A 25495-nucleotide genomic window follows, 5' to 3' on the forward strand; every position below is an offset into this window, starting at 1 on the left:
TTTGTGTGGAAGAATGGGAAAAAAAATCACAGCTGAGCAATGTGTGCGACTAGTTTCCTCATACAGGAGGCATCTTGAAGCTGTCGTTACCAACAAAGGCTTTTCTACTAAGTATTAAATAAATTTCAGCAAGTGTGTTCAGTACTTTTTCCCTGTCATTTCACTTTATTACACAAAACTTGGGTTGTTACAGACATCTGGTGAAAATGTCATGCCAATAGCCCCATCAGAAATATCTTTACTGAGAAAAATGTTGACACGTTCAATACTTATTTCCCCCGCTGTGTGTATGTATGTATATATATATATATATATATATATATATATATATATATATAAAATAGAGGCATTGTTTTAGTTTTAGGGCTTTCAGTTTTCATCAGATTGCTCAGTTGGCTCACAGGAAAGGTTATCTATTCTAAAAGCAAATTTTTCTTTTTCTAGGACTAGAGTTATTGGGCTTAAGACAGGACTTCTGATGCAAGATATTTTATATTTCCAAGGTGGATTCGCTGATGAAATTAATATATTGTCCCGTGTGGTTTTCCTCTTTTATGTCTCCCTCTACCCTCCCCCCCGCTATCTCTCTGTCCTCAGCTCCCAGGTCCGTCTACAGTGCAGACAGCGGTGAGTGGTTCATCAGTGCGTTTTGATCTCTGAGGTCATCTCAAGAGGACGGCAACACAGCGGGCCGTCTTCCCTCTGATCCCCTCCACCCTGTCCGTTCTGCTGTGACAGGGGCAGAGCTTTCAGTGGGAGATTGTTATCGCCTCACACACACACACACACACACGGGTGCGCGCACACATGCGCACACACCCTGCTTTTCTTTTTGGCTACAGGTGGGAAGATGAATGGCACTGTAGCTTAGGCCTGCATTTAGCAGCGTTTCTTTAGCAGTAGCACTGATCCAGGATCATTGCCCTGAACCCCTCAGCCATCTGTTTCACAAACCACAGTTACACACTACACTTTTGATTGTAAAGATGGATGTGTTTTATGGGATCACATTGCCCACACTTGGCCTTTAAATACCTGTTATGCAGCTGCATTTTGTAAAATGTATGTATTGTGATCTCTTCCCCCATCTCTTGTATAGCTCTTGCATGGATTTTAATCCAATAACTTCCCAACCTGGTCTCTAAATATGTTTTTTAACATCATAAAGATGCATTCTTGTGCATGCAGACTGTCATATAAAGCATGATTGTGCCATTAGATTATAATAACTGTGATAATTCAGATAGCAGCAGAGATTATAGGCCAGCACTTCTACCATAAAGACATTGATAACTGAGATGTTTAGGCTATTAGTTACACTGTTTGGCGTTAGGGCACACTTGAAATAAGCATATTTCTGAGACACACCATGACTAATCTATGAAACTGTATCTCATTTCTTTGTTGGGAGAGAGAAGGAGAGAGTTGTAAATGACAAACCCATTGGAGTTCAGCGTCTCAAACACGCTGTAAAGTAGCTTTACACATCGGCCAGCATTCTACTGCATCATGGTGTTTCATCCTGGCTCTTTGACATCGCTGTGTAGTTTCATTCCCTTCAACACTGGAGTAAACAAGAGAGAGAGAAAGGCTGAAAGAGAAGAGAAGGAGGGCAGAGCATGAAAGCAGAAAAGAGGGAGGAAGGAGGGGGGAGGAGACGAGCAAAAGACTGGAGTGAGTATATGAATGATGAAGTCGAGAAACGAAGATAGTGAAGAAGAGGCAGGGGAAGGTAGAAGTGAGAAAGACAGAAGTAGGACTTGAGGGGATCAATGTGACTCCACTACCCTCTGCTGCTTCAGCTGCAGCAGTGCACAACACAAAAAAGGCCTGCCAAAGGATGCTTAGGATGCTGGTGGTTACCAATGGTTACAAGAGAGATGCAACCATGCTGGAGGAGTGACAACAAACAAGTGACAAATAAAAGATTAATGTTATCGGTGTAGTGGTAGGGTGTTCATTTTCAAATTTTAAATGGTAAGGGGAAGCAGCAATAATATCATGTTCCTCCAAAATATTGGCCTGTTCTGCAGGCAGATGTACTGCAGATTTTCTTTATTTTTATTTACAGTGTAAATGTAATAACCAGAGGCTGAAATGGCACATCTAAATGACTGAAATATCAATCTGATTTTTACCAATCTGTGTGTGATCAGAGCCACGTTTCCTATTTGGAGTCTCTCAGGTGGGTGTTCGGGAGGCAGTGGTAGCCTCGAGGTTTAAAAAGCAGTTACAGTAATTTTTTGAAATCTTGGACTAAATGGGAGAAACCGTTTCCCCAGAGTGATATTCCCAGAAACTGTATGACAAAGTTGTTAGAAACCCTTTTCTAATCCTTTAGCAACTGTCAGAATACAGAGGTACTGTGCTCCTATTCATGAATATTATTTTGCATAATTCCTGTGTTTGTTTATGGTTATGTTTTTATATTTGTTCTTCCAGACTCATACATTGCCAAATCGTCCTCGTTGCCAGGCTACGGCAGAAATGGACTAAACAGGGTAATGTTTGTCATGTCATGCTTACTGTGTGTGTGTGTGTGTGTGTGTGTGTGTGTGTGTGTGTGTGTGTGTGTGTGTGTGTGTGTGTGTGTGTGTGTGTGTGTGTGTGTGTGTGTGTGTGTGTGTGTGTGTGAGTGATAGAGAGAAAGAATAAGACAGGCATGGCCATTCACTCAACTGTGAAGCCAACTGAGACAGTAATTGACATCTTTATATTTGTATTGTATTTGTCATTTGTTTGTAGTGTATTTGATGGGACTTTTTATAGATACAATATTATATGATCTCTGTATACTTTACTTGGTCCTTTCCCTCCATTATAATGACGGAATACATCTTCTCGCTCCATGTTTGCTAAACTGCTCTCGTGTTCTGGCAGCCTGGGAGTGCGGGTGCAGATCATTACCAGTATGACAGCAGTAATGCAGTTAATTGGCAGATCAGAGGTAAGCCTATTGTACGGTTTAAATCTGCTTATCCCCAGTTCTTCTAGTTTTCTCCAGATGTATTTCCCCTCTGGATTCACGTGATTCAGAGTGTATATTATGATGGAATCGAGGTGACAACAGATGCAACAGTTAACTGACTGAGACTATATTTTCTCTTCTCCTTTTCTTTCAGAATACAAGGTAAGATGCTCTAGCCAAAACTAGCAAACTGTTACTGAACCAAGAGTGAAAGGTCTGGATCAGTGGATATAGAGTTACTCACTTAGTAACACTCACTTGTGAAGCTGACTGACTATAATATTTACAGTACTCCAATATGTTTCACTATTCTTCCTTCTTAATCAAAACAAAGAGTGTAGATCTTTAAGGAATAATTTGCTATGACTTTTTTGTGGCATTTCTTGGGGGAAATTCTGTCAATCTTTCAAAGTCCAACAACTGATTTATTAACTAGAAAATAGATTAAAACAGTCAAAAGTCAACAGAGTTGAACTGTCAAACTTAATATTTTTTGTGGGATTGGAAAGAGTTGAGAGCAATTCATCAAATCCACACTTTTTTTGAAATCCTAGAAACTGAAAAAAAATCTCTTCCTCAGTGAAATAAGTATACCTGCATGATTCATTACACTTAACAAAACAAAGAGACTTAATCATTTTTTTAAATAATTTTAGTCTCTGTCACTGCTGTCAATGTTGTCATTGGCCACCAGAGGGTGATAAAGATAAATAAAATAAATCAATCTGACTGTTTTCATGGTGCTGTAACCGTCAAACCAAGCTGGTTTATGATGATTTTTTTAAGGAATGGAAATTAGAATTGTGGTATAAAAAACATTAAACAAACAAATGGTCATAATGGCATCATTAATGTAATTCCCTTGAATCTGAATTTAGTTAATATTATGTAGTTACAGTAAAAAATACATGCTAAGTTTTTGAAATTGTATTCACATGGCCATGGCCTTCAACGGTGCATTTTGGTGCAAGAAGTTGAACATATGTTTTAGATTAGATTAGATTAATTTATTTTTATAGTTCATTGTGTACTTACATACATAAAGAAATGAACTGTTCTCCACTCCACCAGCCACTTGCAGTGCAACAGGAAATGACAACAATTATACAGATGTACGTAAGATTACACACATAGACTAAAATATATAAAAAAGTTGTGTGCGTGTGTGTGTGTGTGTGTGTGTGTGTGTTAGATCTACCCATATGAAGCCCTAATAGTGTCAGTCAGAGGGCAGCAGCGTCTCCCTAGTGATGTGGATCGAGCCAGACTGGAGGTAAACTGCTTCAGGACTCTTTTACAAAATATACTTCTTATATAGACAGACCAAAGTATAATGAAAACAGACAGACCAGCTTTACTATCAATAGAGCCATGTCTAAAAACAATTGTATTGATTAAAATTCTGAAACAGACAGGGATGTCTCTAAATGTCTCCGTCTCCTCTCTCCTCCCAGCGTCACCTCTCACCAGAGGACTTCTACAGAGTCTTTGGCATGTCCATGTCTGCCTTCGATCATCTTGCTCAGTGGAAGAAGAACGAACTGAAGAAACAGGTCAGACTCTTCTGAGAAAATGAATCCAGGAGAACCGTCTAACCGAGTGCAGGTCCTCCGCCAACAACAACAAGCTCTGAAAAGGAGCCTACAGAGAGGCCTGCGGACCCCAGATTGACTCTGTTTCACAGTGGAAGAGGAACTGGCTGAAATAAAAGACTCTCCTCTTTTGAGGTAACAAGAGCAGAACTGTTCTTGGCTCCTGATCCTGTGTGTACTTAGACATCTTAAACAATACATATGAAGTCAGCCAACTGGCCAAAAGGGGAAAGAAAGTGGAATCAGAGGAAGGAGAACTGAAAGGAGATCATGAGGACTTTGAGAGGCAGCAGATGAGCCCCACTGGAGCTGCAACAGACATAAAGCTGATGAGGACATCCTACCATACTTAGGGTTTGCCACACTGCGCCAAACTTGCATCTATGCCCAAAATTAGGGAGAGAGTTTGGGTAGAGAATAGGCTGCCTGGAAGACGGACCGGCATATTGTTGGAGGCAAAAAGGATCCAGTTTTAGTCACACATACGCTATCATCATCATCAGCGACTCATAAGATGACGAGAATAGTGTGATTCTCATTAACATTAGGGTTATTGAATGTGACATACACATGGTGTTTTTATCTATCTAATAAAGCGAGACGTACCTGTATGTACGTATGTATGTATGTATGTGTGTCCATGTTTAGGGGAAAGGTAACCTGCACGTCACACGCAGACGCCACATGCAGAACACTTTACAACAGCGGGGGCGGGGGTGTTACCGCCTTTGACTCTTTTCCTGCTACCAACGTTAGCTACATGATTGTACAGTTTTTCTGAAGCCATATCAGTGCTTAGAGTTCTTCTCTATGACATGAGCAGACTGTACAGTTGACTGAAGTGGTTTTGGAAATATGATGTGATCGTAAGGTTTAATGGAACTGTGTCATAGAAATCAGGTTTTAGTACTGTACGCACACTATTAAATAAGATGTTTTTTTCTTATTTTATTTAAAGAAATCAAAGTTTTTGTCAATTCATACTCCCAGCTGCACTCATGAAGCGGCTCAGAATTTCAGCTGTTGGATTACGCCAGACTGAATCATGTTTGTGTGTTTGTAATTACAGCAAATGACAAATAGAGGATTTCCATGGATGATTATGCAGACCCTCTGAATAAAGGGAAAAACAATGCTCGAATGAAGAAAGGAAATAGGAAAAAGGTGAAGGAAAGGATTGGGACACGGAAGAAGTAACAAGGGAAGGAATGTGTGAAGGGATAAACAAAAAAAGATGCAAAGAAAAAAGAAGTACTGACAAAGTTTAATCAAGTGTTAGAAAAGGATTTGTTTTTTGGGATACAACCACAGGTGTGTCAGAAACTGAGCTGAAATGGATTTAATGGGAACAGAATGTGTTGCATAGTTTGTAATTGAATGTGAAAGATGGAAAAATGTTGCTCTCTAAACAGAAACCATGAGGTGTATGTGTGTGTGTGTGTGTGTGTGTGTGTGTGTGTGTGTGTGTGTGTGTGTGTGTGTTTTTGCAGGTCCACATTATATGTGTTGAGTACTAACTTATTTTTTATTTTTTGGAGTAACAATAATTTTCAAACCCATGTCTGTCACTACAACTTCTGAATAAATTATTCGAGCATCTGTATTTTATTATGTATCGTCTTCATTGTTATTTTTCATGACCCCTGAATGTAGGCTACATGATGAGGGTTGGGATGGTGCACAGGTTTGTTTGTTTCAGGCTTGTAGTTTTAGGTTCAGGTGTGATTGGGTCAGCAGTTTCTTGAAAGGATTCAAGTGGTTCTTCCATGAATATCTGGAAATGTTGGACTTCATTGTAATTAGATTCTGAGCAATAATGTCATTTGAGGTAGTTTGCTAGAAATTAATGAATGACTACTCATGATAGCTTTCACTTTACCACTCACCATGTTCAGCGCAGCAAACCAACTACTAGAGATTAGTACATAGAGCGGTGGTTGCCAACATTTTTAACTTTGTCCTATGATCTCATTAAGCACCCACTGTAATTGTGACGCCTCATCACCAGTTGTCACCAATTCAACCAAAACGTGAGGCCTGAGGGGATAAAATGATTCACTTGAAGTCTGAGATTGTGTAACAATATTTTTTTGTTATTTCTGGTTTATCTGCTCTTGTGACCCCTTGGAAAACCACTGCCACAGACTGTATAGGAATACCTATAGAGTTTACCCTTACCCTTCAGTGGTTGCATAGTTTTATTTATAAAAGTGCATCATATTTTATAAACTCATGTTTTGTATTTAAAATCTTAATCTGTAAAGTAACAATAGTTGTCAGATAAATGTAACGTTAAGGGAGTAAGAAGTACAATTTCCTTCTGGATTGTGGTAGAATATAAGAAATAGAGAAACTTGTCAACTGCCTCACATTTATTTTAATACTGGCAGTTATACAATGAAGACACTAATGAGCAGTATAGTGTGGATTGCATCTACTCAATTGTGACTAGTGTGGCTTCAATAGGAGTCTCTTTAGAGTTATAGCTTCAATGTGTAGTAAACAGTCTATGGGTAAACCCCGTGTTTAGTAGACTTGTTATGACTAGCACTAGGACCCAGTTGAGCTCTGGATGATGAACCAGCGGCTGCCGAGTCAAACTATAAACTGTAGCGGCCACTCTGACTCACTTGGCCGCACAGAGGCTGACAGAGCTCCGCTGTATCTGTGGCGAACACGCCTCACATGTTCACAACCGTAACTTTTAAATAAAACAACTAACCGGAAATAAGCACCCAGACTTTCAAATATAAAACGACATGGACTCCAAACGCCAGAGTGGTGAGTAACAGTCTCTCTTTTAATATCACATGTTCATATCCGCGAAAAACTACAGTAACCATGTAATAACTTTGTAAAGAAGTCCCCATAAATATAAAGGCATATGTATATTTAAGCACACTTCTAAGGAGATAACGTTAAATAGTTACAAACGCACGATACAATTCAAAACAGGATAAATACCCTACACTAAAATAGCATTAGCCTACATGCTTGTTACTTAGAAGAGATACATATTAACATTTAAAACAACAGAGCTGCAACCGTTTTATTTAATTTGCGTTCCCATTTAACAAATGTAAAGGAAAGCGCTATCCGTCAGTTTATCTGAGTTAACCGCCTCGCTGCTCCCGGTTACTTGTGTGCTGGAGAGTGATGTCATAATACCTACACGCCGGTTGGTGCGCTGTGTGTGTGGATGGAGGAGGTGTCCTCACTCAGGTAGTGATGCAATCTGATGCCAACAGAGATTTGCCCCGCTGGAAGCAGCGCCGCTGGAAGCGAAGCAGCAGCTGAAGCAGCTGAATGGCTGCTCTGTTTTCAAACTCCTTCAGGCGACAGTGCTGCAAACAGGAAGCTGCATTATGTGACACCAGGTGATGAAGCTGTGGCCTGAATTGAAAATCTGGCAAACAAGGCTTACAAGTGATTATGTGAAAGGAAACAATGGCCATTATGAAGCATTCATTCATGCTTTGTTAAAACACCCCTATATGTTGCCTACAGATTATTGATCTAATAGGGCACACTGGGTGCAGCGTTACAGTACTCACTACCAGTGTTACATTAGTCACATCAGACATTTTGACTTGTCATAGTAGGAGAAGCACAGGTGTTATGTTATGTAATGGCTGTTTTAACAATGGCAGTTTTATTCAAGTGTCCCAGTAAGTCATGACAGTGAGCCAGCATGCATAACACCTGGACCCTGAGACCATCATTAATCAGCCATCATTAAATGTACTGTGACAACTCAAAATATCTTCCATGAAGAAGGCCTCTCAAACACCTGAGCTTTGTGGCCAAACAAGTGTGCAGCTGTGCACTACAAAAGAACATACTCTCACTGTGGAAAAAACAGGAATAATTGATGATGTTCTGAGCCAATATCTCAACAGCTGCAACAAATTTGTACCAATTGAAGGTCTTAAAATGGCTTTTGATACGGCGGCGTTAAAACTACAGGGGCAACATTCTGTTTTAATGACTGTCACAAGCCTTGACCTCGACCATGGTTCCCTTACATTTCCTTTTCCCTTTCCCTCCTCCTCACCCAGCGATCCTCCCCCCCCCCCCCCCCCCTCGTTCAACTCTCTTTCAGAGTCAGAAAAGGCCAGAACTCTTTATTGATTTAATTCTAAGTCGTCGTTCAAAGGGCAGGGAAATTACTTTGCCTCTGTAAACCCAGAGTGAGCTGTACTGCAAATCAACTGCAGTTGCAACTTTCTGCGACAGAGATATCCAAAGCAGCAGGTTTGTACATGTTGGTATGTAGGTGGAAACTAAGCTGATGTGGCGATAACTCTGCTACTATACAGGAAAAACACTGGATCATGTTTTGTCCAGCTGACAGTTATCACCACCACAATATCACACCTGAAAAATGATAAAATACTAGTGTTTGGGTTGGTGTCTCTGTCTATGTGTGTGTGTGTGTGTGTGTGTGTGTGTGTGTGTGTGTTTTAGTGTGCTTCGTTTCATCTAACTCTTGACAAGAAAGCAAATCAGTATTTTTTCCCAAATGTCAAACTGTTCCTTTAAATGGTCTAAAAGATGCATAGAGCTGCAGGGTTGTGTGTATTTTTTTAGTGGTTTATGACACAAGCAAAACGTTCACATGACATGAAGCCACTTGATTTAATGCTAATATCAAAAACATCACTGCAGGTTGAAAGGAAATGATTAATATTTTGTGAAAGATGTGTAATTACTTAATTGCAGAGAGATAGATTAGAAGATCAGTCTCGGCAAGAAAGAGTTATATATTCCAAATTGTCAAAATGTTTCTTTCAGCTGGAAGAAAGGGGATTCTTTTTTACACCAGAATGCATCAACATGTTCCTTGTTGAGCTAAGTAAGGAGTGTGGCATTCCCATGGTCACTGTAGTGGCTGTATGGCTTCATACCTGGTGAAACCACAGCACGACAGTCTGGGTTTTAAATTAGACTCATGCTGTGCCACAGTGTCTGCACCAGTGTCATGCTCCTGTTTCCTGTGTCTCCTCACCATTTACTATCTGAGGAAAATGATAAGATACTGAAAGAATGTGAAAAAGGGAGAATTTCACAACTTATTTCCCCCAGCTGTTTCTTTTCAAAGATTTTGCTAGTTTGGTTTCTGGAGGGGACTTTTTGAAGTATAAGACTGAATGCTAACCCCGGGCGAGCAGTGACACCATCTTCTGTTGTCACGAAAATATGAATTACAGGATGCAGAATCTCTGAAGTAGACTTTTGTCTGAGAGGGAGCTGCTGGTGTCGCCAAGACTTGAACTCTGACCTTCGTCTGAAGAGGATGGGTGTCTGGAGAAGGGATGGAGGGAGGCAGACGAGGGAAAGGAGTTAAAAGGAAAGGATCAGAAAGGGAGGGAGAGAAAGAAAGGAGTGGAATGGAGAATGTGGGATCTGGGGGGACCTCAACCTCTGGGAGTGTGGGGGAGGCAGGAAGAGGGCGCCTGCTTTAGTGCAAAACAGCAGCTTTATACATTGTGGAGGCTTGAAATTCTCTTAACTTGAAAAAGGCATGACAACGTATGTTTGTGTCACATAAGTATAATTTGAATGTTACTGTTGCAGATAATTATGTGCCTCAGGCAACACGATTCATTGAAACAACAATTCAATGCAATGTACTCATATATTTCTTCCTAGTCCTAAAGTGTTGGAAAATAAAAAAGGAGAGATAGTTTGGATGGGAGCAGCAAGTCAGGGAGAAGGTTAGCCTTGGATTGGTGTGATTGATAGGTTAGACGTGTAATGGATGGGAGTCAAAGCCTCAGGTTAGGAGGAGAAAAGTATCTTTTCTCTGTCACTCTGCTGTCCATAGGTATTTTGTGGTGGGATAAACAGCACCAGCAGTAAGTAGTAGTAGTTGTTTTGTTCTGAGCTGTAACCAAACACGCTAAATCAGTTCAAATGGGAGTCGCATGCTCAGGTCTCATGACTGACCTTCCTCCTGTCTGCGGACACACAAAAATGTGGGTAAAAGACACAAACACATTTTCCAAAGTATTCTTGTGACTCTATGCTTGCTCTGTATAGGGTTAAATCTTCTTTTTAAGAGACAAATTAAAAAAGTTTGTTTGCGCTCCCTGTAGAGAAGGGGGAGGTAAGTGAATGTCCATTACCAAATTCAAAAAGGAAATCTGTGCTGCATGTGTGTGTGTGTGTGTGTGTGTGTGTGTGTGTGTGTGTGTGTGTTTGAGCGTGTGTGTGTGGAATGGGGGGTTACAAAGATCCCTCTGTGGGTGAGACCGACCGCAAGCCTCCAGAACAGCTGATTCTCAGCCTCTGAACCCTCCGGTCCCCCCAGAGAGAGAGAGAGAGAGAGAGAGAGAGATACACGGACTTGGAGGAGGGAGAGAGACATAATTGAATGGACGGCCTTCAAGAAACAGAAAATAGACCAAATGCCTACTGCTGGCTTTGTTTACTCTGAGATTGATTACATTGCATCTTGTGTTTTTTCAGCTTGTGTTACAACATTTCCTGGATACGTGAAGTACAATAGATCAATAGAGAAACTTCTCGAACTGCTTATTCAATAGATAGTGAATAAACTGAGAATGGTGACAGAAAAACATCTGGAAGCAAGTGTGAACAGAGATAGACGGAGAGTTTAGGACGACAGAGGATGTTGGGACCTTAACAGTCTATGGTTGGGACAGAATGAGAAACAGCAGGACGGAGAGAAATGGAAAAAGAGAGAGGGGAAAGTGGGAGGAGGGGGGTGAGCGAGAGGAGGTGAGACCCACAGTAGGATGGAGGAGAGAGTCAAGATCAGGAAGGAGTGGAGGGACGCTTCTGTCGACAGCTAAGACAGGAAACCACAGCTGCTGGCCGAGAAATATTACTACACACACACACACACACACACACACACACACACACACACACACACACACACACACAGCTGCTGGAGATATACTGTATCCTTTAACCCTGAATGCCCATAGATCGAGACCACGCAGCTGTGTTGCACCACACCCCTCTTAGACTGTGTGTGTTAGTTCCTGTTTTGTTTTTTGTTCGGGTTTCTGACATTGTATTGTTTGCTCTGGTCTTGCGGAGCATTGTAGTCATCTAATTTGGGCTCTTGTGGAGACAATAGAGTATTGTCAGACTGGGGGGGGGGGACTGAGGGATTTTCTCTCACTCTCTCTGTCTTCACACTGTGTGAGAGAAAGAGAGACTGTTTTGATCTTATTTTAACTTAACTCTTAGCTCCTGCACATTTTTCAGTGTATTTCATCCTTGAACATCTATACTTACCTGCTACTAAAAACGTTTTTTTTACATGAATTTTAACATCTGATTTGTCACCACTGAGGACGTGGTCAGTTTTTGTGGCTACTGTATGGCACATTAGAAATGTTCTACCTAATAAAAATGAAATGAAACACTTGGTATAGTGCTTTCAGAGTTTATTCAGACTGTAAGAAGGACAAGAGGTCAAAAGGGATTTTTTTCAATTTATTCGGGGAGAAGATTTATAAAGGAGGTAGATTACTTTCTCAGTGGTTTAAAGAAAACACTTTTTAATTGTATGTCCCATGTTGAGGTTTCAGCATGCCTGCTGAAGGGTCCTTGAACTTTCTGTCAACATTGTTTGTGTTTTGGGTGAAACGACATTGTAAATTTAAAACTTTTAATGACAAAAAGATTTAATGTTTCCCCAAAATATTTTTCTTGGCAGTGTGGAAAAAGCCACTTAAAGAGCATGTGGGCCATGGTGAGACAGTAAAACTTTCCACTGAAACCCAAACAGAAGTGTAATAATTTTAGGGTTAGCAGCAGCTCTTAAACTCATAATGATCCACTCCATATGTACAATGGCAGGAATGATACTTCATCATATTAATAGTGGCCATTAACCAGTAATTTTAATTAAAGGTCAGCTGATTACTCTACTTTAGAACTGGAGCTGTCTGCTTAAGACTCAAATGTCCTTTATGTCAAACATCTGCCTCTCAGACATCTCTTATGAATGAATGATCAACTGAATGAACTAACTCAGGCAGTTTGGTAACCAGATCCTATTCTATCTCTAGTGGAATTACAGATTTTCCTCTTTTCTTTGGCTTCATTTCCTGGAAGCTTCCTGCCCCCTCCTCCTCACCTCCTTTCTCTCTACCCCCCCCCCCCCCCCCCATTCTCTCTGTTGGCTCTGAGCAGGATGTGTGGCAGAGCTTTTGGAACAATTGTCAAGGTCAACAAAACGCACACAGACACAGGATGTCAGCATTGAACATGAAAACTATTTATTTTTCAAAGACAGCTTGAAATGTCCAAACTGAAAGAAGGACTTTATCATGGTGGTGCGGCGACAAGAGAACAGACTCACTAATACACAACAACACTGACTAGCAAAATGAATAGGGCGATGTGTTAGGATGATAAATATCTCCTCCCTGTCAGCTGTTGCGACAGGCGGTAAGCTGAGTTCCAAACTGGCTTAATGCCCCTCGTGAACTGCCTGTTTTGCTCGCACTTGCTTGTATGGCCTTCCATGTGTTTGTTAAATTGATATTTGATGCACTTGTTGTAATAGCATAAGAATTTTAGCCATGTTAAGAGTCCGCAGCGTGGGCCTTTTATGATGGTACTCGACGCCAACGAATACATTTATACTATTTGCTATATTTCATTCTGCAAACATAATAATAGTATGCTCTTTTGTGTTTTTCAGTTGTGATGGAGCGACTTGTGAACGAGCTAGGCTCTCTGCTAAAGATGCTGGACCACGAGACGGTCAGTCCTGCCACTGCTGACAAGATGGCCTCCATACGTAACATCCTGGACTCGATGCAGCTGTCAGGTACAGAACCACGTCTCAGATGGAGGGGGCATTGTGCATAACATCTCTGGTATATATTTATCACCTTATAAGCATCGTTAGGAGACAAACACTTTTAAACTTTATTAATTCACTGCAACAACAATGGTAATATTTATTTTGGATGCACTCCTGCTGATGTGATTTTTACAGTTGGCAAAACATAGCTTCCATTAATTATTGTACAGCGTGGAAAAACAACACTCACATATTCCTTTATATAGTTAATCCATTTGACCGAAAGCATTAAATTAATTTTTCCAAACCCATTTTTTATTCTTTCATTGAGCCTGAATTGAGTCTTCTTGTATCAATAAGTAAGCACTTCATTTCAAGCTGCTGGGGGTTGACATATCAAAGGTATAATATGTCATTTAACAAGGACAACATGTTAAATGTCTAACAGGGAAAAGTAAATTTAAAGTGTTAAATGAGGCACAACTACAAATGGGATTTTATTTATTTGATGTAATTTGAGTGAGCATGCTTGCGGTTTTTCAGCTTCATCCTGCGACACATTAATTCAGTGTGACTCTTGCAGCCGAAGCATTTCTGAGCTGAGCAATTTGTTCAAGGTCACTACAACAGTGTTTATTCAGACAAGGACAGAGCATTTCTTTCTTACTCATCTTCTTGCAATGGGGCATCCTTCCTGTCATGAGCCAGCCATACTGCAACTGCACAACACTGCATAAGTACTGTAAATGTATTGCATTAAGAAACATGCACATGGACATCAAATCTTACCGAGGTCTTTACAGTAGATCCTTTTTTATCTCTGAGATGCAGGATGTCAGAGAGGATAAAAGGATTGCAGTAAGAGGATAATGAAATGTAAAGTTAAGAGAGGATAATGAGAGGAGGTCAAAGAAAGGAGCGAAGCAAAACATCCTGATAGTAACACGTCCTCACAATTGTTTGAATGGACCCAGGCTGCCCTGCCCATACTCTCTCTTCAGGTTTTTACACAGCACATTAGCATATTCCACTTCAATTCAGCTTTTTACACCCAAATACCTTGAGCATTTATTTCTTAAGCTGATTCGGGAGGTTTAGCAAACTTTCACATAATTTTATGACTTTAGTTATCTTTGTTCTTCTGGTACAAAGATTTGCAAGCTCCAACCTGCGCTCCTTTGTTGTCTGACTTACAAACGTAGGTCTCCATACAATTTCATACAATATTTGTCTAAAGATGCAGATTGTCCAGTATTGATACTCACTGAGAACTCTCTGAGCACTACACCACTCCCTAAGCATACACCACAATCCTAACCCTAACTTTGATCCTATTTCTAACCCCTAATTTATCTTTTCCACAGTCAATGGATCAGACGTCTACGTGAACAGCTGTCTCTATGGCAACGGCACTAGTTTTGTAGAGTCTCTGTTTGAGGATTTTGGTGAGTAGACCTTCAAACCAGTTCAGTGTTATGAAGACTTAGTTAGTTAGACATTAGTGTTTATTTCCAATCATCATACCACAACATCTACAAAATGTACAATATTATAAAATGTATTATATATTATAGTTATAGTAACATTAATCCTCTTCCAGACTGTGATCTGCACATGCTCAGTGTGTCTCCAGTGGAGCAGAAAGAGCACAAAGACGAAGAGGAGAAGACACATCCCAATAAATCTGTAAGTCCTCTACAGTATCTACCTGTCAGTCCATCTGTTGTCCTGGAAACTAAAACTTTGGTTTAACTTTCACCTCAGACGCCGACTGACACGCCCCCCCCTCCTCTGCCAACCACCCCCCTTCCTGATGACTACTATGAAGAGGCTGTTCCTCTACATCCTGGATCCACCCCTCAGTACTTTACCACCAACATGAACAGTTCCGTAAAACTCCAAAACACAGATTTGCACACTCATGAAATATTGTAACCTACTGAATTATTAGAAGTTTCTCTTTTATCTCATCTCAACTCTTCCGCTCCTCTGTTGCAGCTTCTAGGAACTCTGTGGAGGATGCCTACTATGAAGATGCAGACAATAACTACCCCATTACCAGGATTAATGGGCCACCAAAAAACTCCTGTGAGTCTAACCTCTCTTGTGCTTACTCATGTTAGCAATTCAAATATACAAATATAAACAGAGGCATGTTCTGGTTGGAAGTAAGTAGAATACATGAATGAACAGAACCAGAAGTTGTTGTAAATAAATGATTTATGTTATTTTTGGTGCTCAGACAATGACTCCGATGCTCTGAGCAGCTCCTACGAGTCTTACGAGGAAGAAGAAGACGAGGCCAAAGGGCGAGAACAACCTCAGGGATGGACGGCTGAAGAGAGTCCCGATGGACCAGTGAAAGACTGCCGCATCTGTGCCTTCCTGCTGCGAAAGAAACGCTTTGGCCAATGGGCTAAACAGCTCATCGTTGTCCGAGACAATAAACTGCAGGTAAATAGAGCTGCTCATGTGTCTTTATTTAAACTTTCGAACCAAAGGGTCTAATGTCATATCTGGTGTTATTTTGGGTTAATTTTCGTACAAAGTGAAATAGCATCAAATAGCATCAAAGTAATTTTTTTGTGACTTGGAGTTACAGTATCTCAATATCTCTAATTTACAGTGCTATAAGAGCATCAAAGAGAGCACTCCCCACACAGAGCTCCCGCTGAATCTGTGCAACGTCATCTACGTCCCAAAGGAAGGCCGGAAAAAGAGACATGAGTTGCGCTTCTCGTTGCCTGGAGGCGAAGCTCTAGTCTTGGCTGTTCAGAGTAAAGAGCAGGCCCAGCGGTGGCTCAAGGTACCTATATTCACTATAGCAGAGGGCTGGTGCCGAGACAGACAGGAGTGGGGCAGGATACGGGGGGGAATAGGGCTGTGGGGGACAACACAGGGTTGTTTTAAAGTGAATATTTTCTTTTTCTGGAACCAGGTGGTTCAAGATGTTGGCAGCCAATGTAGCAACACTGAAGGACTGGATGGATCCACTTCTCCCATCATACAGAGGAAGTTGGAGCTTGACAAGGTATGCACATGTGTTTCTGCATGTAGTGTGTTTATCTACAGTATTTGACAGTAATGACTTTTACTGTAATATCAATTTTTTCTTCATTTACTGAGGTGTGTTTCATTCTGAATCTATACTCTAGTTTTTACGTTTCAATGTCTGTCGCTGACATCAGCTTTTTCAGCCCACGCATGACACAACTGTTCCTTTGGCTTCTAGTTATAAGCAGTGAGTGAGGTGACATTATTGCGGTTGCTGAGCTGGCCAGTTTTCAAAGAGCTTCATACCCTCAACAAAGTTTTGGCACACAGCTGCAGAGCCAATGAGTTGAATGCATGGTGACATGGCAGTTACACCCAGATGGCAGAATAGGTTTAAAAATACATAAAGTCAATAAACCATACATCAAGAAACTTCTGTCATTTTTGTTGACATGATTTTGCTCAGTTAAAGGACAGAGGGATTTGTCAAAACAGGGTAGATATACAGTATATGTTGATATGTAACATTCCTCTCCTCTTCTTTAACAAGGAAAAATAAGTAATAAAGGTTTCTCCTTTTTTTTTGGCCAGGTGCTGCAGTGTGACCGGCAGGCATCAGACTCAGACAGCGGGCCGACAGCAGAAAACCAGTCCACTGCACAGGGACCAGGACGGGACACCATAGACTCACTGAGTAGGTTTACCTTCCTAAGATAAAAATGATTGATTGTTATCGACTCTTTTATAATTGTTGTTTCAGTTAGTCAAGCTGAGGGATACAGCAGACTACTCTTATATACAATATTGCTCTACTGGCTACCCACAAGCTAACGGTCAAGTCCAGTAAATAATGGACAGGGTAAGATAGCACTCCAAATCCCATTCCACTGGATACATTTGGACACAGAGTTTAAAGATTAGTCATGAATATTTATGTTGTACAGGAAGTGAAAAGAGTGTGATACTGATATAACAATACAAAAAAATGAAGGTTATAATGTTTAATTGTACTAAAATGTTTTTGTGAAACTGTGTTTATGAAGATGTTGATTCAACTTCATTTTGGAAGTTATAGTTTGTGGTGCTGTTAGACTATATTGGTATAATGTTGAGAGGCTTTTCTTTCTCTATATATTTCCACACCATTATCCCATATCAATGAGGTTAGGCAAAATATTGCAAACACTTAGTGCTGTTAATTAAAACCTACAATATTAAAGATAAATTATTGTTGTGCAAAAGTGCTAATATTAGTATTAGTGGCCTCTGACCCCGAACCCTAACTATAACCTATACCTAAAACCAAATCTTAACCCACAAATGGTCCTTGAAGGAAGTGAACATGAAAATGTCCTTGATTTCCAAAAAATGTCCTCACGGCCCTGAACTCAAGTCCGCACGAGTACAAACACACACACACACACACACACACACACACACACACATCCTTATAAGAGTCTGATAAAAAGCATGTACACTATTTTTGTTTGTCTATTCACAAAATCAGCAAGGATAAACCAAGCGATCCTTGATGTTGGGTCAGAATATAGGTCAAACATAGTCATGTTGTTTCGACGTTGTTACAACCTGTTTACTGTCCGAGCGGCTCTGAACCTAAAGAGACATGAGAGAGAGGGAGAGACAGGAAGTGAGGCACGGACAGATATGACATCCTTCCTGTCCTCTTCCTGCGATTGTCTCCCACTGACATCATAGGAAGTAGGGTGGACAGAGCGCTGTGGCACCTGGTACATGCAGTTTGGACATTCAAACACTCTAGGGATATGCTGAATAAATAAAAGACATCTCTGTAATTAAATACAATATATTATTTTTCAATTCTAAAAGTACAGTGAGTCCTGAATTGATGGTTTCACAAGAATGTCCACTTGAAACATTGTATTCTCTTCCACTTTACATTACAAGTTTTTGTTTTAATGCAATTGTAAATGTTTTTGTATTAGAAAGTATTATTTAACACAAACACAGCAAGAAACTACAGTGATGAGGTCTATATGTTGGTATATCAAGTGCTCCTCGACTCCACGACCACATTGTCAGCCCCAGCCCAGTCTGACCAGGGTATGTTTGATTTCAGACAGGGGTAAGCGCGGAGCATTCTCAGAGCTGACGGGGTCGATGAGCCGAGCAGCTGGGAAGAAAATTAATCGGATCATCACTTTCTCCAAACGGAAACCTCCTTTACCGGGAGAGCCTCCCTCGTCCTCTGGTCATCATGACAACCCACGCTGTGGTGAGGACACACATTGATCAAGACGCTCTTTGATTGATTGACTGTCTGGTTGGTTAGTTTGTGGATTGCTTATTTAAGTGACTGATTAATGATTAGATTATTTGCCGAAGTATTTGCAATTTAACATTAGTTTGGTTTGAAAGAAGTTGATGCAGATGATATACAATCCAAATAGGTGAGAAAGGCTGTAGGCAAAAACCACCATTGAGCTGTAAAATTATTGTTTCATAATTCAGAATTGTATTTTGTTAAACTGCTTAAATATATATCCTTTATTTACAGTTATGAACACATTAAAGGGGTGGTTCAGAATTTTGGACAGAGGACCTCATTTCCAAGTTAGACAGTGTGTTATTTATCAGTGGAGACAGTTTTCAACACTTTTCATCCAGTCCTTCCAGTTGCAGAGTTCGCTGGTGCTAGGCTAGTGCAAGTCAACAGTAACTGCTAGCCTGCTACTAAAAACAGTCTTACCCACTCCACAGTACACCCGAGGCAAATAAATTATAACGCCAGACTATCGATGTAAATGTCTGTTGATACTCTCCACAATGCATTGAACTGTAACGTTATCTCCACTAACGTCAGTCTCAATCTATCAGTAGCCGCTAGGCTAACGTTATGAAAAGGGCTAGCTTTATTAGCTAGAGTAGCCTACCAGAAGTTATTACCTGTTCATCAGTAGCTGTTGGTGAATCTGGAAAGACGGATGGAACCGCATTCATTGTCAGTGACTTGTGGTCCTTTAGATTGCGGGGTTTTCAAAGTCGCCTGGTCTAAAATGATCACTACACATTCGCCACTTGAGTAGAGTCTCCACCGGTGTCTTGATGTCCAAGCCAGTAGCAAGAAGCCACAGTTGGTTCGTTTTTGGATCTCCCAATGGAAATTTGTGGAAACTTTGTGGTGCCCATCTGTTTGGTTTATTTTTACAATTTCTAAATGCACGCTGAATCACCATGTGGCCTAGTCCTTAGTTTCCAATCCAATGCTTCAATACCAATGTACTAGGTGTCCCGACTGGAGTGCGCTTCTCTGTTTACTTTTCGGCGCAGTACTACTAACCAGAGCAAAGTAAAATTCCGCCGCTGCTGAGAAACTAGTCCCTCAAAATGTAATGCGATCATTGAGATGTAAGGGTAGTTTTATTTCTAACATTATTTTATCAACACAGACATTTACATCAATAGTCTGGCGTTATAATTTATTTTCCTCGGGTGTACTGTGGAGTGGGTAAGACTGTTTTTAGTGGCAGGCTAGCAGTTACTGTTGACTTGCACTAGCCTAGCACCAGCGAACTCTGCAACTGGAAACGTGTTGAAAACGGTCTCCACTGATAAATAACACACTGGTTAACTTGGAAATGAGGTCTTATGTCCAAAATTCTGAACCACCTCTTTAAGAAACAGACACCTTCTTTACATCATGATAGTTTAAAAAGTGTCTGCCGTTTTTTCATCACTTTCAAATGCCTCGTCTTTCTCCGCAGGCTTCCTCAGTGTGTGTCTGAGCGGCTCTTGGAAGGAGCGTTGGTGTGTTGTGCGAGGAGGTAGCTTGTACCTGCAGAAGGACCCCGGGGACCAGCGCCCACCAGTCATTGTGGTACCGCTCCAAGGTGCAGAGGTGGTGACTGGAGGCCTCGGCCCCAAACATCCCTTCTCTTTCTGCATCCTGCAGGCGGGCAGCGAACTAGCATCTTTAGAGGTAATGCATTGTGGAATCAAAAGATCAATTTTAACTGGTAGAGGAGATTTAATGTAGGCAGATTTTTATGTCATTGTAGACACAGATGAGACAGAAAGTTGTGTGCACAGGGAAGACACACCTACATTTTTCTGCAAACCAAGTACCTTTGTTTATGTGCGTTTGTGTGTGTGTGTGTGTGTGTGTGTGTGTGTGTGTGTGTGTGTGTGTGTGTGTTTGTGTGTGTGTGTGTGTGTGTGTGTGTGTGTGTGTGTGTGTGTGTGTGTGTTTGTTTGTTTGTGTGTCCGTCCATCAGGCCAGCTGCTCAGAGGATCTTGGCCGCTGGCTGGGTGTGTTGTTTGCAGAGACCGGCAGCACCACTCTCCCTGAAGAACTGCACTATGACTACATCGACGTTGATACGCTCACTGACATCCGCCATGCTGCCAGACACTCCTTCCAGTGAGTCACTTCCTACAGTATATGTTTGCATGTTTCCGCATGTATCCAGAGTTTTCTGTCTCTTTCTGTCTCATGGGCTTTTATGCTGAAATACATCTGTCTCTGTTTTCTTCCTCTCAGGTGGGCCACTACCACTGCTACTTCCTCCAGCAGTGCCTCGACAGACTCCAGAACATATGATGAGGTCTATGAAAGTGTTGTGGTGAGGAAACATCATGTGTACCAGTGATAAAATACAATATCATTAAACATGAAGACGCTTTAAAACTTTTTGAGTCTTTATCTGCTGCTCGACTCTCCCCGCTGATCCTCTCCTCTTCCTATCATGTTCAGTTGCAGGTTTATCTAAAATCACTACAATTATTATGAGACTTCTGCCTCTGTTATTTTGCTGTTTGTGGGTGGATGTTCAGAATTAAACATGAGTAAATTACACATAAATCTTTATGGCTTTTGCTGTACAGTTTTAGTTATATATATATATATATATATATATATATATATATATTTATATATATATTTATATTAGATGCATTAAAATAAATTGGGCTTTGGGTTTTTCCTATAGGAGGGGGATGTTGAGAGCAGAGCTGGACCGGTGAGACGTCATGCCTCCTTCTCCAGCAGGGACTCTGAAAAAACTGAGCAACAGGCCGCCGTCAAAAGACACGCCTCCAGTGAGTCTCCTTTGGTTTTATAATTCATTAGACTGGCTACATAAAAATGATATGATAGAAAATGTGGCTGAAAATTGTTAGATATGTTACATCTGGCTCCCCCTACTCATGATTGTGGTGAAAAGTAAAAGTTTGTCAAAGTGAATAGGTAACTAGCTCAATGACATTTTTTCTCATCATATACATAGCAATGCTGGTGCAGGTTGATTTATTTTCTGCCATGTATTGTGTTAGATGTAAATCAGTATGGACGGTATGGGAAGACGCGTGCAGAGGAGGATGCCAGGCGGTACCTGACTCAGAAAGAAGAGCTGGAGAAGCAAAAGGAAGAGCTCAGACATGCACTGATTTCATTCCGCAGGGAGAAGAAGGAGGTGAAAGAGGAGATGAAGAGTGATACAGGTCAGAGACAAATCACACGCAGCACTGTTTAAAGTGCTCATATTATGCTCATTTTCAGGTTCATAATTATATTTAGAGGTTGTACCAAGATAAAAAAACACCATATTTTTGTTGTACTGCACATTGCTGCAGCTCCTCTTTTCACCCTGTGTGTTGAGCTCTCTGTTTTAGCTACAGAGTGAGGCATCTCACTTCTATTCCATCTTTGTTGGGAGTCGCACAGTAGCTAGATAAGGACTACCAGCCAGTCAGAAGCAGAGTATGAGGGCGTGCCATGCTAGCAGCTAGGCGAGCATTATAACGTGTGTTACAAAGTGACACACATTTGTCACAGAAGTAAAGGCTGGACTACAATAGAGCTGTTTGGAGCAGTTGGTGAATAGTGTTTTCTGTTGGAGATGGTAAGTCCCTTTGGGGTGGACTTTGGCCTTTTTCACTTTGTAAACTTATAACATGCACAAAAAAGATATATGACACAATAAAGGAAAGGGAAAAAGCCAAAAAGCATAATATGAACACTTTAAACTTCAGCTTTGTAGCAGTACTAACTTGTGTGTGTGTGTGTGTGTGTGTGTGTGTGTGTGTGTGTGTGTGTGTGTGTGTGTGTGTGTGTGTGTGTGTGTTTTTGTGTCTGTGTCTGTGTCTGTGTGTGTGCAGGTCATGGTCTGGAACAGCGGTTAGCCAAGCTGGAGACATTGTGTAAACAAAAAGAAGAGGAGAGGGTGGAGCTGGAGCTCAGACTGACAGAGGTCAAAGAAAACCTGAAGAAATCATTAGCTAGAGGAGCACTGGGTCCTCCCACTGACACCAAGATCAGCATCAAGGTAGGCTGCTACAGCAGATATGCTCTCCTGTATCATTCTTATAGAAAACTATAAACTGTCATGAGAAAATCCGTCATACTGCATATTTGTCCTGTTCTTTGGTAGATGTCAGATTCTTAAAGTGCATTTAGGTGGCGGACATGTCCCATCATTGGATTTTAATACTAAGTCTCAGTACATGTATCTTTTCAGATTTATCACTGCTTTAGAATACTTAGACATTTTGGGATATACGCTTGTTCACCTTCTTGCTGAGAGTTAGATGAGACACTCTCATGTCTGCCTGCTAAATATGAAGCTACAGCCAGCAGTAAAATCTGCCTGTCAGCACTTTTAAAGCTCACTAATTAACATGTGTATCTTGTGTGTTTAATCGGTACAAAAAAACAAAGCCTAAAATCGGCACATTGCGGATTTACAGCGAGTTACCTGCTGGACTGTTCCTTACCTGTGGCCAGTGACCTCCTGGAGTCTCCTCTGGATGCATGGCCACCTCACATTGACAACAAGACTCCAGGAAGTTACTTATCCTGGCCACGAAATAGTCCATGAAAGCAAAATAAGCGTATTTCTCAAAATCTTCAACTTTTCCTTTGAATAAGTGGACTCTGGCATTTTCTGTTTGTGTGTACAGGCACAGGGCAGCAAGGTTGAAAAGGTTTACAATGAGACTGTGCCGATCAACTCAGCATCGGAGCTTCGTAAACGCCCTCCGTCTCTTCACGCCTCCTCCAAGGGGAACGTCATGCAGAAAGCAAAGGTAGGGTGTGTGTTTGTTTGTATGTGTTAGTGTGTGTGGGTGTGTGTGCATGTGTGTGTGTGTGTGTGTGTGTGTGTGTGTGTGTTATCTTTTCCTCACTTTGTGCTGTGTCATGGCTTCCAGGAGTGGGAGTCAAAGAAGGGGACCTAGACTGAACATAAACGGATTCATGGAGAGAGAAAACTGAGCTGTGACAGGAGGATGTATAAAAGAAGAAACCGATGATAACTGGCACTGGGAAGAGGAAGAAGAAGAAGAAGAAGAAGAAGAAGAAGAAGAAGAAGAAGAAGAAGAGGAGGAGGAGAAAGGGGAAGAGGACAGACCCTGACACAATCTTTCCTCCCCTTACCTATTAAGAAAAAGAGGAAACTTTGCAAGGACAGGTGCTGTCTCAACCACTGTAAATATGACAGACTTCACTGATATACCAGTACAGTATTAATGTGGATCACTCTGAACATGAAATGTATATGTTTGTGTAAGTTTGCGTGTCTGTTTACATTTGCACAGGGCTGCAAAACATGAAAATGTGATTATTTCATAGAAATTCATCGCAAAGGGAGAGTGTGGTTCATCAACACTAAGTTCAGAGTTACAGGCAAGACTTCCAAAGAAATTATTATTATTACCTTAAGTTATCTTTATTAGTGAGAGAATTATCCCACATATTGTTAGGTCTGTTAAACCATTAAGAAAGGATATTGAGTATGACACTGTTCCTAAAAACAAATGAGTAAATTTTTATTGTTGCAATGTGAAACCATTGGTTTTTAACCATTACATGTGTATTTTTTTTATGTATTTGCCTATTGCACTTTATCTTGTTGTAATTTGTGATTACACAAATGTCTTGGATATTAGCCTTAGCACCCCAATTCAGAATCGTGAGGATAAATGCCTGTGTCTGCTTTCATCACAGAGATATTAACATACACACACGTTGGAGTAAATTATACTTTATCAAGAAACGTTGTACACCGGACTGTTTGTGTTTTTTTGTTTGTTTCAATTTTACTCTAAGAAACCAACAGCAGAATCACAACTGTGACCTATAAGCGCCATCTAGTGGCAAAGTTAAACTGCAGCACTTTGAACATTGTTGGGGTGTCAAATTTCCACACTTTTGCAGTTAGTATACATGAAATCAATATAATTTACCACTTTGTACTAACTGACAATGATACAATACTTCCAAGACTTTTATAGTTATATTTTCCTGATGTGTTCACAGATTTTCAGGTGTGAGCTGCTCCTCCATTTCCTGTCTGTACATTGTGGGAGAACACACCTAAAAAATAATGTGTTTTTAGTTTGCATACTGACTGAGCCGAAATATTATTTTTTTGTTTTTGTGGTTGTGGGAATACGTAAATGTAATGATGTTGTTTGCATGCAACATATTACATTTTTTACATGTATTACATTGCATTACATTTTTGTTTCTATGGGTGTAGCCCTGTGGATTGCCTGCGCCTTTAATACAGGTGGGTGCCTCCCATTACGTGTGGCACGCGGGAGCAGTGTTTTGACCGCAGTGAAAAGTGTTCGTTTTGAAAGTTAAAACGCAGACGCAGAATATTTCGTTTGACAAAAACACATTATGAATTTTGGAAGTGTTAACATCTTTTTTCTTTCAATACACGTTTTTACATTTGGAGTTTTAAACGCTCCGCAGTAGGCTAATTAGAATGACCCTACACAGCCACCACTGGAATAACAAAAACGTACTCAATCTGAAGGATTATATATATATACATTGATTTCTTCAACTCGAAGGGATTGAGTTTTGCTTCTAAAATATTTTTTTGGGATCGGATAAGTCGCTGTTGGAGGAAAATTAGTCATCAAAGAGAATGACCATAGAGCACAGTAAGTACATTTTTTGTTTTTTTTTTCTACTTCGATACTTTCCCAGTGTGAACCTATTTTATACAGTCTATAGTGTGAAAATATTACATCATCAAAACTTGCGTGGAACTTCTGAAATGACACAAGGGTGGAAAACCATCATACTTGAAAAATTCGTTAAGCAAAAGAAACATGATTTCTCACTTATCCCTTGTGGTGCATGGGTTTAAATCTTAT

At 40.6% G+C, this 25495-nt stretch overlaps 3 protein-coding genes across 14 annotated transcripts in view; 2 read left to right on the plus strand and 1 right to left on the minus strand.

Annotated features, from left to right (window-relative positions):
- LOC116037006 (actin-binding LIM protein 3-like) overlaps positions 1-5284 on the plus strand; it is a 48498-nt gene extending 43214 nt beyond the window's left edge. For 4 of the 10 annotated variants that reach the window (XM_031280736.2, XM_031280733.2, XM_031280735.2 and 1 more), the window contains 6 exons: positions 598-627; positions 2443-2501; positions 2878-2947; positions 3123-3130; positions 4161-4241; positions 4423-5284. In XM_031280736.2, coding sequence (XP_031136596.1) covers positions 598-627; positions 2443-2501; positions 2878-2947; positions 3123-3130; positions 4161-4241; positions 4423-4536 — 362 coding nt within the window. In that variant the 3' untranslated portion in view covers positions 4537-5284. The other 6 variants (XM_031280737.2, XM_031280732.2, XR_004101769.2 and 3 more) reach the window with 5 other exon arrangements.
- A 1870-nt stretch (positions 5285-7154) lies between these two features.
- Positions 7155-24392, plus strand: afap1l1b (actin filament associated protein 1-like 1b). 3 transcript variants are annotated; one of them, XR_004899151.1, is made up of 20 exons: positions 12829-12993; positions 13250-13378; positions 14719-14799; positions 14955-15040; positions 15119-15239; positions 15353-15442; positions 15597-15808; positions 15981-16160; positions 16293-16385; positions 16940-17042; positions 18447-18602; positions 20092-20306; positions 20602-20747; positions 20868-20949; positions 21316-21424; positions 21659-21826; positions 22484-22650; positions 23285-23410; positions 23534-23648; positions 23685-24392. XR_004899151.1 is itself a non-coding variant. In XM_031280730.2 (19 exons), the coding sequence occupies exons 1-19, from the start codon at positions 7320-7322 to the stop codon at positions 23558-23560; spliced, it is 2313 nt and encodes a 770-aa protein (XP_031136590.1). In that variant the 5' UTR covers positions 7155-7319; the 3' UTR covers positions 23561-24392. The 3 variants fall into 3 exon arrangements, 2 of the variants coding, with proteins under 2 accessions (XP_031136590.1, XP_035864618.1); XM_031280730.2 differs by lacking the exon at positions 12829-12993 and adding an exon at positions 7155-7341 and having other exon boundaries at positions 23534-24392; XM_036008725.1 differs by having other exon boundaries at positions 23534-24392.
- fgf13b (fibroblast growth factor 13b) overlaps positions 11457-25495 on the minus strand; it is a 39104-nt gene continuing 25065 nt past the window's right edge. Inside the window, exon 6 of the transcript XR_004899152.1 lies at positions 11457-11473. The gene's annotated coding sequence lies outside the window, so the exon portion shown is untranslated. The remainder of the gene's footprint in view (positions 11474-25495) is intronic.

Source organism: Sander lucioperca, chromosome 13 (genome assembly GCF_008315115.2).
Source record: "Sander lucioperca isolate FBNREF2018 chromosome 13, SLUC_FBN_1.2, whole genome shotgun sequence".
NCBI classification, from domain to species: domain Eukaryota; kingdom Metazoa; phylum Chordata; class Actinopteri; order Perciformes; family Percidae; genus Sander; species Sander lucioperca.

Bases quoted from the DNA above. Each gene is read 5' to 3' on its own strand.
- afap1l1b (XM_036008725.1), top strand. From the start codon at position 12,954: ATGATAAATATCTCCTCCCTGTCAGCTGTTGCGACAGGCG. The intron at 20,748-20,867 runs GTGAGTCACTTC...TCTTCCTCTCAG, and splicing joins GCTGCCAGACACTCCTTCCA to GTGGGCCACTACCACTGCTA. The intron at 21,827-22,483 runs GTCAGAGACAAA...GTGTGTGTGCAG, and splicing joins GGAGATGAAGAGTGATACAG to GTCATGGTCTGGAACAGCGG.